The 19,204-nt window shown below is 44.5% G+C and overlaps 1 protein-coding gene across 5 annotated transcripts in view; it reads right to left on the bottom strand.

Annotated features, from left to right (window-relative positions):
* Positions 1-798: 798 nt before the first annotated feature.
* The window catches only part of PEAK1 (pseudopodium enriched atypical kinase 1), a 335,997-nt gene continuing 317,591 nt past the window's right edge, over positions 799-19,204 (bottom strand). For all 5 annotated transcript variants that reach the window (XM_088024907.1, XM_028092663.2, XM_028092665.2 and 2 more), the window contains one exon: positions 799-7,662. In XM_088024907.1, coding sequence (XP_087881033.1) covers positions 6,499-7,662 — 1,164 coding nt within the window. In that variant the 3' untranslated portion in view covers positions 799-6,498. The remainder of the gene's footprint in view (positions 7,663-19,204) is intronic.

Below are 19,204 nucleotides of genomic sequence, written 5' to 3'. Positions count from 1 at the left end.
TGGGTTTGCCTCTTTGACAACACAAAACTCGAGTCTGGCGACCACTGTATTCCAATATGCCTTAAATATTATCTGCAAATTCCACAGTGATCGCTAGTGGAGAGGAGCAGAAACACTGGGCTAGAGACAGTGTCCACCGTACAGGATTTAGAGCTCTAAAACTAAAACCTGGTCTAAATTTAGAATCTACATGTTTGCATTTCCATCCGTTCTACTCTTAATAATGAGGCAGCTGCTGCTACCACGGCCAATGGCTGACTCTCCCCGCCTAAGCCAGGTGGCCTCTCTGCTACCGAAGTGTCAGCGTGTGAGCTTGCCAGCCTTCGCGAGAACCCTGTGAGTGTGTACTTTAAGGAACAGGCAAAAGGTATGTGAATTCTGCAGCAGATGATGCTCGATGCCGCACAAGGCCCTGCCTCCGCTCATACTGTCTGCACGGCTCTGAGATCTTCACTGAGCAGCTGTGGAGAGCCGGGTAAGCAAGCCCCTCAAACGTGCACAAGCAGCCCAGGAAGGCTGTATGGAGACCGGCCACCAGGGGGCAATCTCACACAGCGGACCGGCAGCCCTAGGGCGGCGCTGGGCAAAGCGGAAGGCCTTCACTTTGTCTTCTGGGCCGAGTTTTCTTAGGTCAGGGATGGAATGAACAGGAAATACTGTCCAGGTCAGCAGGGAATGAAGATCCAAGAGGGAATGAACCCTGGGGCGGGGGGGGCGCAAAACCAACCACGTCTGCAACCAAACCCTCCCCAGCGTGTCAAGACGGGAAAGTCACTGAAAAAACAAGCGCTGCTCTGGTTTTTAGTGTATATTAAAACAAATTTATTTACACAGTAACATGATGCCACAGAGAACACAGCAAAGTACCACAGCAAACCAAAGGGCGGCACCACCTGGTGACAGAGGGGACCTTACATTGGTAGATTTATACAACTCTAAAATATGTAGAGGGTTGAAGCTCCAGGAAAGAGCAAGAGAAATAAGATTTTCAAATATAGGGTGTGGACAGAGCCACGGGGAACTAAGGAGAGACTGGAATGAGGACTGCCATGATTCAAATAAGAAGGATGACATCTTGCTTCTGCCCTGATCTCATGCCAAAATGCCCTGCGTAGCAACAGAAAATCCCAACCCAGTGTGTTCACAAGTAACTCTTTAAAAAACTGGTAAGGGAAGGGATAACCAAGTAGTACTTGGAGCAAGCTTCCTGAAGCAGTGTGGTTTATCCTTCAAAAACGCTACCCTGAAGCCGTATAGGGCTGTTCAACATTCAAATTATCATGAGTGCAGACACACACATACTTTCCACACACTATACGGGCAAAGTGGATTTTCCATAATACAATAATAATCGTAGCAAAATATATGACTCTATACTTCTGCTAGGTTAAAAAATTTCCGACCTCTTTTGATTCCCTGAAACTTTCTTAATTTAAAAAAAAGCATGGGGGTGAGTGGGATGGGTAAAGGCGAGAAGCTGGAATAAGTCCAGAGGCTCTCTGGAGTAGGAAGCATGTGATGGGATGGCGGGAATGCAGGCCCCTGCAGCCCACTTAGGTGGGGAAGCTTCTAGCAGTGGCTGAGGCAAAAGCGTGCTCCAATTTCAAACAGCTGCAGGGAGGGGACGGTTAACAGCTGTATAGCACCTTGTACATTCGGGGCACTTAGAGATATTAAATGATGGTGACGAGTGGTAACCACCTCTGTAGGAAGCTTTATAAAAACGATTCGAATTTGTTAAGAAACCTCGCAGGAGTTCTTTAAACAAACCTACTGAAACTACCACATCTCTCAGAAAAAAATTGCCCAGCTTTCACAATCACATGGATGCGATGTTCCCAAGCTGAAGTCATGGCAACAGCCACGGTCACGTCACGGGGAGAGGGACTGGTTCCTTCTCCTTAGATACTGGGGCCCACGGCTTTCATCATCACCATCATCTTCTTTTTCTTTTTTCCTAATAGACAACATGGACTTATTTAAAAGAAAAATAGGTGCTTTTTTGGAGGATGGATTATTTTATCAGCCAAATTCCTTGACATGGAATGTACGTGAGTTCTCCTTCGATGGCACCTGTTGTAACTCAACCTCCTCACCTCGGAAGCATCAGGACAAAAAGGCTGGACTTCTTTGGTATCATCTCTATCTAGGATCTTGCATTGTAGCTCCCTGGCTTCCCTTACGGCATCTCTTTTTGGTCCACAGAATCCCTACTTTCGGCACTGCCATGAGCACGGACAGCTGGCCTTCAGTGCACACTTCCGCAAGGGCAGCACTTGGCTTTGTCTCAGCACGGCACTTGGGGCCTTTGAGAACATGAGCTTCAATGAGGTAAGACTAATAACCCGGCTTCGTGGGCAGCCATCCTGTTCACTTGTTAGGCTGGACCAGAATTTTCAATCCTCATCAACTAGTGAGGGAAGTAAAAAACATGTCAGAGGCGGCCTGGGGAGCCACGTCCCTCTCTCCCTCATCTTCAAGTATGTCTGTACTTCATTCATACATCTAGAATCGTTTGGAATTACAGTGCAGTATCCTGAGTACATCCTGATTTCTGGGACTAGTCTGTATTTTTTTTCAGATCACTGCCAGTATAATCTAGGGAAAAATATTATATTTGCAGGTTACCAACAAAACCAAGTCAGGTTACTTCCCAGCATTGAAGTGTTTTTAATTCAAATTTGGGAAGTTGAGTGCAATCCTTCCAGGCCTTCCTATTTAGTAGGCCTCAAAGGTCTTTCATTTGCAATAATAGAAACTTTAAAATACAGTTTTCCTCCCAGAAATGTCACTACTATTTCATTACTATTACTATACCTAAAGATCTCCTGGCTTATGAGTTTTCCATGTTAACAAACTTCTTCTGAGTCTGGAAGGAATACTGGTCCCCACTTACTCTGACGATGAAAGGCTACCCAGACTCTTAAAATCCTCACAAGCACGGTTTACTTTTAGCCCCCCGACGTCAGTGGTGTGGGTGCTGGTGCCCCCTCTACACCTCGCCCAGTTCATCCCCAGAGGGCAAACCGTGAAACTAACTGCTGTTCTCTTGGCCTCCAATTTTCACTTCATCTAGGGGTTGGTAGGCCTCATTCATGACTCACTCAAGATTCTTTTGTGGACTCCGTAGGTTCAACGGCTCTTTCTCCCATCCTGCAGTTATTCTTCATGATCAGCTTCTGAGCATCACGTCAGTGTACTTTCCCAAAGGGGCTTTCCCTCAGGCTGGCATGGGAGAAGTCTCCTAATCCTAGTCCTCTTTGTGGGACATCGGATTCTCTTCCTTCCAAGACTAGCTTGTCTCTAACAAGGCACTCTGCTATATATACATTCAGGCTTGGTCTTGGTTCCTCCACCCATGTCCCTGCTTCTCTAGCACTGACATGTGTCAGATTGTTCCTGCTCATGTGGCTTAAGGTAAAGTTCCAAAGGTGGCTTAATTGTTCGAACTCTTGATAAATGGAAGAATCTGTAGTATAGACTTCAACAGAAGAGAAAAAATTTCCAAATAATGATTTCAGTAACTTGACGTTACTTGAGAGAACTTAAAGTGCCATCCTAGTCATAATGCGAAACTCAAATATATATATATATCCGTCTGTGTCTGAAGGTAGGGTTTCTTTCCAGTTGATGAATGAATTCAAAGTTCCTACTATAATTAGAATGGAACTGTAAAAAAATATTTGTGATAATATTAGACTGACTGAATTTCACTATTCTGGAAAAATATTCCGAGGACCATCTGATGTAGAGATACAGTTGTTTTGTCTATCCAGCTCTAACCTGTAACACCCTTTTCCCTCTCTACCTCACATTCCTCAGCCACCCCTCAGAGAAAAATTATTGTAGCCACCTGTCTCTGGGAAGCCTGAGGCCCTTTTCTGACTAGGTGGCATTCATCTTTTGCCCCTAACAAATCTGAATATAAAAACAGTACTACACAAATCTGGTGCGAAGGAGGTGCTCGGTTTACCAGTGCTCTAAGATAGCGGCAGTGGAGAGTGTCCGTGCCTAGAATACTATAGCGTTAACACGAATAAGGCTGGATCCAAGTCAGACAGGGGAACAAAAAAAGAAAGAAAGAAAGAAAGAAAGAAAGAAAAGAAAAAGGATACTTAGAGAACAAACAGAGGGACCAGGGAACATTCTTCATTAAATATGAAACCTCATTAAATAGTCAACATTCAAATTTACATGGGCAAGGCACCACGAGAATGACGTTGAGAAAGTGTCTCGGTCTGCGAACCGTCTGGGGGAGGGTGGGGAGGACTGCTAAGGGAACGTGCTGGCTGACGTGGTCAGTGGTCTGTGTGCCGCTACTTCAGTGTATAATTAGGCAAGGACTTATGTGCACATGGGCTATGCTAAGGTGAACTAAACAGCAGTCCGCTAGGCGAGGCGCAGCCATGCCACAGGACCCGGACCCGGAGCGGACTGTGGCCATTCCCAGGGGCCAAGCCCTGTACTCTGGCTAGAGGGGGCAAGGCTCTCTGTGGGCCAATGAGCTCTCTTCCTTGGGAGTCCTGTACTGCTGGCCAGGAGGACAGGGACATCCTCCATCTGGAGCCTCACATGGCCTGTTTTCTTAAAAACAACAACAAAAACAACAACAAAACACAAAGAAGATCACAATAAAATACATTCTTCTCCCTTCCTGATCCTCTTTGATTTAGGTGAATCATATGAAAAAGGCTGTTAAAAATGTTAAAAGTTTAGAAATTTCCAAAAGGCCACTAATGTGCTATCTAAGTAATACTGCACAGTCTTGGCTTTCAGAAGCTCTGCACTGCTAGGGGAGGGGTCCCGGAGCCCCCTCGCCAACAAGATGCAGGGAACACTTCTCTCAACCATGCCACAGGTTGTCCCCCTCAGAGGCCCGGCCCCTGCTCCCAGCATGCACGTGCACACCGTGTGTGCGCACACTCACACTGTCTGAGTAACTCTTGGGATTTCAAGGTTGAAGTAAACAGATACTCACAGTTTTGAATAAAACAAGCCCACACACGTCACCTCCCACCCCCACCCCCCAGAAGGAACTCTCATCTCAGCGCAAATATGTATGTGCCAAGGGAAGAAGGGGAGGATTTCTGTAGAACTTGCTTCAGGTGAAATTGCAACATAAACACTGTAATATACAGCTAAAAAAATACATACAAAAATTGCACATATATTCATAGGAGAGGAGCATGGACCACATGTGCGGTGCACGGCTCGCAGGCACCCACCTCAGCAATCAAAGCCTCTGCGAGCCGTCCTCTGGAGCCACTGCAGAGAGTCCTAAGGAGCAATGTGCTGGGGCCACCGGGAGGTAGCCTCCTCCGCCGAGGTCCACGTTCTGAGGAGGAGGCCGGCCGTCTCCTCAGCGGCCTTCTCCCCTCCCCGGCCTCGGGCCACCCTCCCAGCCAGCAGCCATGCCTGCTTTCGGGCAGCTCTCTGAGCTCAGCTGACTCGTGTCATTCACGGCTCATGCCTACAGCGTCTGGGGGACTAGTTAACACTGGCTACTGAGAGGAGGGAGCTGGCCCATTACGGCTCAGGGTAAGGCTGGGATCCGGGCTCCACCAGCCCTGGCCATCCACACCGCCAGCTCTGACAGTAATCAAAGGCCGCACCTTCAACCATCACCCCCCCGCCGGGGGGGGGCGCCCTAGGGAACTGCATGTGTGGAAACTCATCTCCGGGTGTCCTGCCAGCTCTTTATCAGGTCCGAACTGTACGCACCCAGTGGAGGCATTGGTGACACCACCTTGGGTCAGTTTGGGAAGGGGCCACAAGTGGCTGATAAACCTGAACTTCACTGGCAAGTGGGGAAAGAGTCGAAGTGAAGGAGAATCAGGCAGTGGCAGCAGAGGGGAGACTGGCAGGGCCACCCTCCGTGCAGTGCACCCACTTACCGAGGACAAGGGAAAATGCGTCCATGACCCAAGGGATGCAATCTCTCCTTGTCTTCTGACGATCTGCTGGAACAAAGAATAGAGTCCCCAGACATGAAACTGGCCTGATGCTAAGGATGGCAGTTCTGCCTGGTAAGAGAGTCAGTGATTGATACTTTAAAGACAAAAACCAATCTGTTGTGAGAGCTTAGTGGATGGTGGTAAGGACCGGTCAGATCTGTCTATTGCTAGTGAGAATAAATACTTGTGGTTAAAAAGACAGGTGATATTCAGAATTACGCAGGAGCTGGACATAGCTCACTGAGTTCATACCAAAAGAGCTGTGCCTTCCGGGACGGACGTTTTCATTTTCTACTGCATGTGGGGACAATTAGGGTGAGAGGTGTTCCGATGGAAGGCAACCGCATGGCCGTACAGGAAGACAGACCCAGCTTCACGCTCGGTGCGGGGCCGTGGGTAAGCCTTCGGAGAGGACGCATTTTTCCTGCACAGGGATGCAAGGTTGGTCTCTCTCCTTTCCGTGAATTCTGTGGGAGCTCTGGGAAGGGGGAGCGCACAGGTAACTGGAAGGGGGAAATGAAAGAAAAGCGGCAAGCAGGACAGACTAGCGGTGTTGTAGGGTTTTCACAATAGAGCCGAGGGCATCTGGAGTGGCGAAAGCCAAATACTGAGCACAAAGCCAGTCCTCCAGGCTGACCCCACCCTCCCTGTCCAGGGACTTCTCGGCAAACTTGATCATGAGCAGTGTTCGCTTGATGTCTAGCCAGTTCTGGAGCAGGGCGCTCCTCTGTGCTGGGCTGGGAGAGACGGTCAGAGTCTGGAAGAGATCTTCCCGGGGGCCCCAGAGCAGACACTGGAGGATGCCTTTGGCGTCTGAAATGAGGATCCGCTCGGAAGGGTTGGGATTGAGGAGGCAGCTGGCCAGCTGCTGCAGGCCCCGGGAATAGGGTGAGCGGAGTGGGATGCGAGGCAGGTCTGCTCGAGTGTATTCTTTCTCCTTCAGCTCTGGGTTCTCATCGAAGGGGTTGGGCAGGTGCAGCATCTCATAGATGAGGATGCCTGTCTGGAACTCATCACACTTTTTATACTGGGTGGCTGTTATGATCTCTGGAGCGAGGCGGGACTGGTCGCGGAGGATCTCGGGGTCCACCAGATGGCTCTTCTGCTTGGCTTGAGAGAAGTTGCTTACTATGAGCCTGGTGGAACAAGACGAGGTGGGGCTGGACTCTGCAGGCTCCAGGCCCTGGCTGGTTGCCCCCGGCTGGTAGTGGACGAGCAGCAGGTTCTCCAGACGAAGATCGCAGTGAGTGACATGGTAGGGTTTGAGGTGCTCCAGGCCAGAGCACAGCTGTAAGAGCAGCAGACACACCTGCCTCTCATACAGGTCTGGGCTTTTCCCATGCTGGCCCAGAGAGTCTCGCACAAAATCAGCCACGGTGAGATAGGGAACCTCTCTGGTGATGACCACCACGTGGCTTCTCTGCTTCCTGCTAAGGCCCCCCTGGCTTGCTTTCTGGGATGACTCTGTTTCAGAGCAGGGCTCCGGGCTTTTCCCATCTGTTTCTCCTTTCACCTCTTCTTCAGCCTCTTCCATTTCCTCCTCCTCCTCTTCAGGGGCATCGGGATCCTCCCAGGGAAGCAGACGATCAGGGACCTCAGCAAGGAAATGACCACAGTCCTGCTGGATGTTAAAGTGGACAGCCAGGCTCTGCCGGACGGCCAAGCTGTGATAGTATTGCTGAGATTCTTTAGCTTTGCTCTTACAGATCTGAAAGAAGAATGCACATAACACAACATAAAACGCACACTTTCGTAAGCAGGCTGAGATATGTAAAGGAAGATTAATTGGAAGGGAAATGGTTAGGAACAAACCATGTTGTAGTGAAGTCTTCAGAAAGGGTCTTGGTCGTCCTGTGCCGAGTAACAGTAATAATGGCAGGAGCGATTTCTTGCGGCTGTCTACATGCTGTTTTATGTATATTATCTCTAGTCCTTACGCTAACCCTTCAAAGTAGGCTGAAGATTTAAGAATTACAAAAAAAAAAAAAAAAAAAACAACAACAACAAAACAAAACAGCCCAGGGCTACCAGCTTGCAAACCCAAGTCTGTCTAACACCAAAGCTTGCTTTTTCTACTATACCTTGTATGTCATCTAGAAAACAGAACAACCAAGAATAATTTTTTACCTACTTTCTGTAGAGGCTTACAGCCCAGACTTATACAACAGCTCTACAAAGTGGGCCAGGATACCTTATTTTGTCACTGGTCAGGAGAGTAACAAATATTGGCCAGGTAAAGTGTGGGTTTTCCTAATTTTCAATGAATGTCATTGTCACAACTCAGGCATGCATGGTTGACTGGCAAGAAATCTCTCTCTCGCTCTCTCCTCTCTTCAAATCTTATACCACCTACTTCATCAATTTGAGGGCACACTAAGCATTTCTTCTTTAACCAAACTTCTGGTCTTGAAACAGAGATAACCCCAGGCTGAGTTCAAGTTCAAACATATATCTCTCAGAAAATATTATCTTTGGAAAGCTCTCAAAGTCTCTCTGCATGCAGTATATATTATACTCCCATATGCTCATCAATCACAACATGAATTCTTTCTATACTGTACTGTTGGCAATATTTCATATTTATGTGTCAGCAGGTATTTAAAAATCCTACACTAGCCATCTTTTAGTTCTATAGGAGTTGGATCTAGGACATGGCACCATTAAACCCATTTCCAATTTTAATAACCTGCTCAATATCACATCACTGGTTGGAATGAAAGTTCAAAGGTCCCAACTACTCAGTCTTTGAAAAGTCAGTCAAATACCACTGAGTTGAGTTGAATGAGACTGTAGCTAAACTCTAGCAGTCACTTTATAGAAAGGACACTCACCAAGGACTTGGCAGGTTTGGGATTTGGTCTTGCCACTAAATGTGTAACCTTGGGCATCTCAGCTAATTTCTCTGGGTCTCAGTCTCCCTAAAAAGGGAGACAAAATAGAAAAATCCTGGAACCTACTACTTCATAGGACACTTGTGAGGATTAAATGAGATCAACTCTGTTGAGTCGATCTATAAATCTCAACACTACGCAAATGTAACACTGCAAATGACTAAGACAATTAACAACCTGCAAATGTTAAAAGTGATGTCATATTATAGAATCTTCATGTTTTTTCAAACAGAGAAAGCAAAACAGAAAAATGCATCTTTCTTTTGAGTCCTGAGAGCCATGTGCCCCAGCAGTGAGGCTCTCTGACCACGGGTTTGGTGGAGGCAGGTGGAGAGGAAGAGCTAAAGTCCAATACCCCGCAGGCCACAAGTCAGACTGGCGGTATGTTCTGGTCCAAGACAGGCCCAATCTAAGGCTGAGAGAGGGAGAAAGTGTCTAACCACTCTGTAGTTTCTACTGTGCTAAGCTGCACTGAAAACAACTCGCCACTCTGTGGTTTGGCATTAGAAGGGGAGAAGGTGTTCGAATTGTGACTCCTCCTCTCATCGTGGTATTCGGGTGGTGTGTGCCCACACACTTTCGTAAGATTCCCAGAGCTGTTTGAGTAGACAAGAACATGGACACTACAACAAGAATTTATGTTTAGTTTCACAGATCAACTTGAGATAAAGGTTCAAAGTGATTTACAAAGGAGAAATGATAAATTGTTCAACCATTCTGGATGCTCTGAAGGAGAATGGCCTGCCTGGGTAGCCAGCCTGAGCAGGTGGCACTTCCTTATCTCTCCATCTTACAATATAGAGACAGGCTGAAGAATAACGGGCCATTCTAGTTTAAGGGATAAAGGGAAAAGGGAGAAGTCTGGAAAGAGGGAAACAAAATACGAGGGCTTCTAATTGGTTCACAACCATGAAAATAGTTATAATCAAAATACAGACCTATGAAGATTTCCAGAATAGGATTTCTTGTATGATGAGTATCTCATAAATCTTTATTATGGAGCTTGTGATGATGTTAATTTAGGTAGGAGTATTATATGATTCTATGTACCATACAGTAGCAATTTTTCAAATATTAATAACTTGACTCCTTTAGTTTAAAAAAAGAAACTCAAAATGACCTGACTTCAGATGATAAATTTCTCATCCAAAAGTTATTTCAGAAAACAAGCCACTCTTTCCAGAACAAATGGACAGGGTTCCTCCTGCTGGTTGTTGTTTTGACCTCCTTCCCTTACCCGATATTTTCTCTACCAGGGAGCAAAGTGACTTCTTCTGGGCCTCCCATTTTCATTTATCTTTCTTGAAAGGAATTTACATTCCTAAAAGGGCAGCTGGCTTGAACTGCAGGAATTTCCAAAGAGATTCCACTCCCTAAGAATGATTTCCACAGGACTTCTAAGCTTCCCCAAATTTTGAAATAGGAACAAAACAGGAGCTGGATCTTCATGAAAGATTCTTTTTAATGGGAGAAAAATCATCTCATAGTCATTCTGACTACATATGGAGAAACCTATTTAACCTGCCCGATTCTCTGCAAGGGAAGAAAAGCTCTGTGAGAGACTGAGCCAAGGTGACACCAGAGGGAGCTGCAGTATCACCCTCCAGGAGTCGTTTCCACGTAAGCTGCAGCAAGAGAACAAAACCAGGCTGGGGAAGGTTGAATCTTGTATGATCCGCCATAGGTCCTCTTTCTGGACAAGTTATTGGTTCTGTGAAGGTGGCAATGCCAAATTCATGCAACAGGAGCGCTTTCCGTGAAGAGCACAAACAGGAAGAGATGCGTGTGCTGGGCACAGTGACCCTGGCCTGCTTGCCCGCTCAGACGGCCCCCCTCCCTGAGCTGCTTCTCCAGAGGAAGCCAGAAGCCCATCAAAAGGGACAGCCAGCCAGGGGTAGTTACACACCCACCAACATGGATAAAACATTGCCACAAAAAACAGGGGCCTGCGAGGAAACGGAGTTGTCTGAGTTAATAAGGATGAGGGAGGACAGAGAAGGAAAAGGAAAACTATTCATTCGTAGCAACTGAGCATTCAAACAAGTATCTGATGGCTCCTTAGCACTTTCCATCTGTGAAAAATCCTGAAGTGATCCAGCCAGAGCCCCAAATATAGTGGGTTGGGGAGCCCTTTAGCCACCGATCAGTCACCTGTTAGAAAATGGAAAAAAAAAATGCTTCCAGAGCCAGAGCCCTCTCCTGAGGCCTTCTCGAGACCCAGGTCAAAGCACACAATGCTTACACAACCCGATCTTAGTGGGGAAACAGCCTGATAATTGTTCCTCACACACAACCTGAAAAGTTTAATTCCAAACATTCCCTTCAGTACAGGGACTCATTTTCTGTGTTGCTCATGGCAACTGCTTGCATACCTTTGAGTCAAATCTGCCATTATAAAGCATTTATGTTTATAATAATCATCATCTCAACCTAGACAGCTAACTTTAAAAAGCAGAGTGTGGGGAGCTTTGACTGTAAATCCCCATTAAAAGCAGCTGGGAAGAAGACAACAGCCTATGCGTCTAATACTAGCGACCCTTCCAGAATGCCCACACGCCTGGAGCCTGTAAAGAGGATGCCCATATATCTTGCAGTCCTTTCAACACTGGGGAGTGGGACATATATTCGGGTTAAGGCAACACAGTGGGGAGGCAGGGGGAGAAGGCGGACATCTGGCACCACAGTAGGGAAGTGGCTGTGGAATAAATCAGTTGTCGAACAGAGTGGTATTACCCATTCTCCTTTATTTGACTCTTTCTCCCAAAGGCTCCTTGAAATGCTAGTGTTTGTGGGGGGAAGCCTGCTCTTGTCCTCTTTTCTCATGGACACACTCCCTTCAGCAAGCTCATGGCTTCGATCATCTTGATATATTATTGACTTCCACATTTGTAACCCAGACTTGCCTTAGAGCTTTAGATTCATCTCTACAATGGCCTACTTGAACCCCCTCTACCCCGTATGTCCCATCCCATAGACCCTTAAACTCAACATAACCAAACCCAAACCCTTCTTCCCACCAAAACCCCTGTTCTTCCAGTGCTCCCTCTTCTTGGTGAATGGCGCCATTATCTGTCCCAACATCTGTCTAAGAAATCAAATTCACTCTGGATTTCTCCTCCATCTTCACTCCCTACATCTAATCAATCACCATTTTAATTGATTCTGTTCCCAAATAACTTTTAAATTATCCTGTCTCCATCATCTATTGCTACCATTATCACTGTCATGGAGTACTACAAAAGATTGCCAACTGGTTTCCCTGCCTCTCATGTGACTCCCCTCAAACACCAGAGCCACCTTTCAAAAAAACTGGATACTGCCTGCCTAATGTTTAAACTTCCTAGTGGCTCCCACCATCTTCACAGGAGAAAGGCCTGGCCTGGCCTCCCTTTCCAGTCTTATTTCTCATGTTTCTTTCACTTTTGCCATATTGAACTACTAGCAGCCAGCCCCCTGGCTTCCACCGCCAGGTGTGCTCTCTGATTGGGGCCTCTCTTCACCCCTCATCTGCCTGAGGGATTTCTAGTTACTCTTTCAAAGCCATTATCATGTGTCAGTTCTGTCAAACAGAGAAAGCACTGAATACCCTAAACCTCCTTTCTGTGTTTCTTGCATACATCTCTATTATTATAGACAGCACACTTTTTGGGTCTGTCTGAGGACCAGATATTTGTATCAGTAGGGCCTACCACAGAGCAAGGCACATTGTGCAATACGTCTGTACAAAATACTGAGAAAGCCTACATCTGATCTGGTGTAGCCACAGGGTTTATTTACTCAGAGCAGCTAGAATATATGAACAGCTTTTATGAAACAGATGGAAGTTGGAACAGTGATGGGGAGGGGGCATCGGCAGACTAATCTGAGAAATGAACACTCATGACCTGACGACGCAAATGAGTAAAATCTGAACAATGAGGGCTGTCCTCTGAGTCCAGGCTGCCCTAGAGGCTTGGTGGTTTTGCACTGCACAACCCTACACAAAATGACAATGTTCTTCAACATTCCATTCAATTTCCTCTCCTTTTCCCCAAAGAAAACAGTAATTACAAAATACAAAACTCTTAAAAAATATTCCACATTTGTCTTTTGTTTTTCCATTGATGGGCCCAGTCAGCCTAGTACGCCTTCAGCCTACTTCCACTTTATCAGCAGGAAATCTCACTTCCATCTTACATTACACATTTTACAGTGCCTCAGTGAACCTTAAGTGAGATGGATATTGTAGGGAATGAATTGTAGAGGGTCAAAAGTGAGAAACACTGAAGATCACATACACCATACCATCTGCACCATTTTGTCACATTACACAAAAGCACATCTGCAAACCGGAGAAAGCACAGGATGAAAACCTGCAAATGTGAAACAGATATCCAGTACAACCTTGGTACAACCTTGCTCTACTAATAAAGGCTGATCACTCCTTGACCTCAATTCCTTGATCGACCTAGGAGTATTGCTTTGCTTGCTGCTACAGAGCCAAGACCCACACACACTCAATGCTGTTACAAATATATTAAAAATGGATTAAGTATTTAATATATAAATGCCACCTGGGCCCAGGTACTCTGAACTCCATGCTACAGGAATCTGCTATGAGCTCTGTCAGGTAGGCCAGGTAATTTATAGCTTGAATTGCTGCAAAAATGTTCACATGCCCAAGAAACCCATTTTGGGGTCTAGAGAGAAATTCAAAAAGGCAACTGTATAAGATTTAACTATTTCATTTGTAGCTTGTACCCACTAAATCTTTTCATGCTCCCACTCAGCATGTGGATCAAAAGAAAATCACTTGTATTTCTGAGCTAGTAATTGGAGTTGACAGAATGACACCCAGGATGTTCACATTAGAGAAAGTGAGGTACAGCGCAGTTCAATAACCATCTCAGATACAGAATAGGAGTTCAATTAATTTGAATCCCAATTTATAATTCCCAACTGTTTTCTCACCTTATTCATGAGAGCCATGGCTTCCTTTTCCCACAAGACTATTTATTTTGATTCCAGATTTACGTGAGTACCCAAACCCCTTCCTTCCTAAACCAATTCCCAGTTGACACTCTTAGGAACTTCTGTCCGCATTCAGCCTTGAAATGAAGTGGACACTGACCTATGATGGCTACGAGTATGTACAGTTGGCTGCTGATGAATGGCTGTCTGTGAAGTTTCAATATGGGAACATATTTGTACTGAATAATGAAAGTGGAAGTGGTTTTCCCTCTATAGTTTTTTCCTTATTACTAAGCCAGTAATTAATTGCCTGTGTCGATAGTCTGAACTAGTTGTAAACTCCTACCAATCAGTTATTCCTGGTTAATACTTTTTTCATTTAGTGTCTTGCTTTCTCAGCATCCACCCAAGATAAACAAAGACTCTGAAGTCAAATGCAATAAAAGATGGTGGCGTCCACAGTTCACCTCTACTTTCTATAAGCTTTTAACAAGATACTTGCATAGGTGGAAGAAGGAAACAGCCCACTGTTGTAACAGGGAAGTGCCCATCTTTACCAAGCTCTGTGAGCTCTTTCCTTGAGAACAAAGACCTGGACTCCTTCAAAAAGAGAAGATATGTACTACCCCAAATTTGGAACTCTTGGAAAAGTAAGGCAGAAATTTCTAATTTTTGCTTATGTGAGATTTTTATAATCTTCCTCACAGTAATTTCATCCAAATTTCTTATGTAGTCTCACATAGCAACATTTATTGTAAAACGATCTCATAAAAGCAGTGATAAAGAACGTCCCATTGAGACTGAGCCATAACTTTACCAACTGGCCACTCTGCTTATTGGCAAACGTCATTTGTCCATTTAGGGACAAGACTGAGGCACGGCAGGGCCAGTCCACTACTCAGGTATGAGATAATAGGGCAGGTTCCATGTAGGAGGCAAGAGGCAGCCCACCATGAAGCTGATGACCCTTTGCAAAAGTAATTACTCTTCTCTGGCCTCAGTTTCCTCCTGTGTATGATGATGAATGATGAATGCTGGCCCTTCTAAAGTTGTCTTGAGTCTACTTTGGGGATTACGTGTTTGGTCAATGGCTACCCAGATTCTTTGAAAGGAGGAAAAAGCAAGGTAGATTTTATTCAGAACAGGGAAGTTTCAAGTGCATGCTTAAATCTGTGTTAAGTTTTATTTAGAGAGCAGGGAAGTTAAGGGCTAGAGGCCAGCCAGTATGCAGCCCACAGAGACAGGTTTGATCTGCTGGGTGGTTGCTCCCCAAGTGATGATGAGGGGATAAAAGGAGACATGATGAGACAGAAACAGAAGTTGAAGGTTAAATATTGTCTGAGCATCAATTTGGCCTTTCCTTCACCAAAACACTTACAAAAATAGGCTGTGTGCACTGCCTCCACAGCCTTCCTGTTCCATATTCTAACTGGCTGCAGCTGGTATCCGTTCCCATTATTACCAAGATTGCATTTTCTTGAGGTTTACTAGAGATTGAACTCCTGCCTTCTCCTTATTCTGTTCAAGCTTTCTGCAATCCTGTACTCTCTGATCTGTCGGTCCTTGCCCTCTGCTATGTCTTTTCCAGTGTTCCTGCTTTGGGTCACTTAGATGGGTAAGGCTTTTCCTGATTTTGTAGACTCTCCACTATAATCACATACATCTCCAGTTTGAACTAAATCAAGTCTATGAGAAGACTGGGTAACCATATTTCTAGTCTTGATCTCCCTTTTGAGTACCAAACCTACATTTTTATCTGGCTATGGGTTTCTCTAGAATTGGCTATCCTATAGGCATGCTCCACAGAGAGCTCATCTTTCTGGCTTTTCTGATTCATATTTCATTTAATGGCATCACCATCCTCCTGGGGTGGTCTCTTATCCTATATCCAGCTTCTCACCAGACATGGTCTACCACCTGTTTCAGCTCTTTTACTACTTGCCCCTTCTTTCCCACTGTTCAGGGGCTCATTATTATTTACCTGGACTACTGCAATAGCATCATAACTGGTTTCCCTTCTGGACCCTTCCATCATAGTTTTCTTCTAAAATCATTTCACCACAGTTTTCTTCCAAAATCATTGATCTTATGTTATCCCTCTCTTTAAAAATCCTTAGTCATTTCCCATAAAACACAAACTAAAGTCTAACTTCTTGAACTCATCATTCAAAGCTCTAAATGTGGTCCCAGATCTTTCCATAGCCAAATTTTTCAGTATTCTCTCCATGCACTGCAATTCACCACAAACAGTGTGAAGTCCTGAGATAGTGTTAACAATGACTTTTTTCATTGTTTAGTTGTCATTCACCTTTACATTTCCACATACCACTCTGAACCTTCATTATAATCTGTCTTGTTTAAGAGTTATTTATGCCTTTGTCTCCTCCCACCCCACTGGAATATAAGCTCCCCTTGAGGGTGAGGTTTTCTCTTATTCACATGTATTTCTGTAAACCCACACAAATATCACAATTTTTTAAACAGTAAATGTTTGCCAAAAGGTCAAGAAAGATTTACTGAATGCCCATTATGTACACGGTACTATTTTGGATAGTATATACTGCTAACTGATGCTAAATATATTAGATTAACAATATAACAAGGATATAAGCATTAATAAACTATGGTCCCTGCCACTAGGAAGCTCAAGTGTAACAGAGGGGAGGGGAGGCGTGTGATTTTAATTGTATAATAGTACTGTTATAGAATCGTACAACTGTAGCATGATAAGTGCAGTGATAGAGAAATCCACTAAGTATAGAATGGGTACCCAGAGAGGAGCTGTCAACATGTTCTCAGAACATCAGAGAAGAAAATTCACAGAGCTAGATTCTTTAAGAAAACAGGAGCCCTCTCGGTACATGAGAAGAGAGTGGAGGAATAAATAGGTACCATTTACTGAATGCTTTCTTTGTGCCAAATGATGCTCTGAGCACTATATACATCACTATGTACATATTGACTCCTGTGATTTTTCACAATGGCTTTAAGAAGAATGATGGATTTTCTCCATTTTACAGATAAAGATACTGGGCTTAGAAAAGGTATAGGAACCACCCAGGGTGCTTGCTAACAATGCAGTTTCCCAGGCCTCACTGATTCTGATTCTGTAGGTATGGGATGCAGCAGAGGAAGGTACATATCTAATGAGGACCCCTCCTCAGGTGATACTGAAATAGATCACCTGTACATGACAGTGCTCTTCCCAGAAGTGCAGTCCAGAGAGAGGAACCAGTGTGTGCAAGGCTGGGTAGCATGAAATAGGAGCTATTTATAATTTGTGCTAGAGGACGAAACTATAGGGATCAATAACTAAGGATACCTGCCCTCAAGAAGCTCAGTGTCAAATGATCTAAAATCTCCAATTCATTGTTTTTTTTTAATTGAAAGAACAATCAAAATCACCTATAATTACCACTACTCTAACATAGGCATTAATTGCATATTACCATTTTGTAGGTGAATTTTTAAAAAAGTTATGATCCTACTATTTGGTGTTCTGCTATTTTCATGTGATATTTTACAAAAAAATGGCCACAAACATTCCATTGGACATTACCATAATTTATTAAAATTTTCCTTAATATCAGACACTCAGTTTGTTACCAATTTTTGGCAGTGCTGAGATTCTTGAGGATGTTAGCATTTAGTAATTTTCTCTCATAATTTTAAGGAAAAACGTTTACATCTTTGAAGTAATGAGAAAGAAAGCATGTAAGTGCAGAACCTATCTAAATACACTCAGAACAGTACCTAATATTAAAGAATAATGAGTGATCTAAAAAAATGTTAAGCAGTAATTTCCCATTATTGGAAAGGAGTTTCACCACATAAACATTATAACAATCTTATTATGAGGTAGGTAGAGAAGTTAGTATCCATTCATGTGAAAACCAAGAGAGATTACATGGCTTACTTGGAGATACACAGAGATTGATTCAGAGTTTGGACCCATGTCAGCTTACTCCAAATCAACTCTTCTTTATTATGTGTTGTGATGTCTTTTGGTTTAAGACCAATACAACTACTAAAGCTATTCACATTGAATGAAAACCAGAATGAAGCTATGGACTGAATTGTGTCCTCCCTACATTTGTATGTTGAAGCCCTAACCCCTAATGTGCTGTACTCTTTCCCTTGCTCTCACCTCCCCTCCCCCGCCCCCCCGGCATTAGACACAGCGAGAAGGCAGCTGTCCACAAGCCAGGAGGAGAGTCCTCCAGTCTCCAGAACTGGGAGAAAAGATATTTCTGCTGTCTAGCCATCTGGTCAGTCCACGGTGTTGGTGGACTTGGTCAGTTCAGGCAGCCTGAACTGACTAAGATTTGGTCCTGAGAAGTGGAGTACTATTGTAACAAATACCCACAAATGTAGAAGCAGCTTTGGAATTGGGTAGAAGCTGGAAGAGTTTTGAGATCCATGACAGAAAAAGCTTAGATAATCATGAACAGACTATTGTGAAATATGAACATTACGGGTGATTCTGGTGACAAATCAGACAGAAGTGAGGAACATGTTATTAGAAACTGGAGAAATGATAAAAAACAAATGACAAAGAACTTGGCTAAACTGTTCTAGTATTTTGTGGAAGGCAGAACTTGTGAGCAATGAAATTGTATATTTGGCAGAGAGATTTCTAAGCAAAGTGAAGGAGCAGCTTGTTTCCTTCTAACTGCTTATAGTATAAATGCAAAAGGGGAGAGAGAAATTGAAGAAGGAATTGTTAAGCAAAAAAGAACCAAGACTTGAAGATTTGGAAAATTCTCAGCCTATCCATAACTGCAATAAACAAGAAAGCTAGTTCTAAAAAGAATACTAAAGGCATGGTTGAACAATCATTTGTCTAAAGAGATCAGGGGTGTGACTCATGGACTTAATCAGTCATCTCAGGAGAAGCAAGAAATAGAAAGAGGATTCTCCCAGCAAAGACCCTGCCAGTTTGAGCTAAAGGGACAGAGAAAGCAGGATGGGATGAAGGAAAGCTGTTGGGCTTCTTGGATTCTACAGGACTGGTCCACAGAGCTATTCAGCTGTGCAAGTGCACTATTCTTTAAGGAAAGGGAAGAATGACCCTGAAGGTATTTCAGAGATAGTCAGGGCTAATTACTCCCATCACAAACCTAAGAGACAAGGCTGTTTCCTCCTGGGTTTCAAAGGGTAGGGCTGTCTCTCCAGATTTGGAAAGCCTGGATGACTAGTACCTCAGTGGTAGGCTACCCTAGCAGAGAGCCATGTGGATGGCGCCTCACAGAGGGCAGTGTGGGAGGGGCTCTTACCAAGAGCCAAAGGAGCAGGGTGTTTAGCAGAGCCATGGAAGCGATGCTGCCACCCTAGTGGGCCTGGAGGGTACAGTGCTGAATCAAAGAGGATTATTTGTGAGCCTTCATATCTAATGGAATTTGCCTTGCT

The sequence above is a fragment of the Eumetopias jubatus genome, unplaced genomic scaffold, assembly GCF_037043125.1.
Source record: "Eumetopias jubatus isolate StellerSeaLion01/CBP00866 unplaced genomic scaffold, mEumJub1_p1.0 scaffold_7, whole genome shotgun sequence".
Lineage (NCBI taxonomy): Eukaryota > Metazoa > Chordata > Mammalia > Carnivora > Otariidae > Eumetopias > Eumetopias jubatus.
This window is presented reverse-complemented; position numbering and strand designations above follow the sequence as displayed.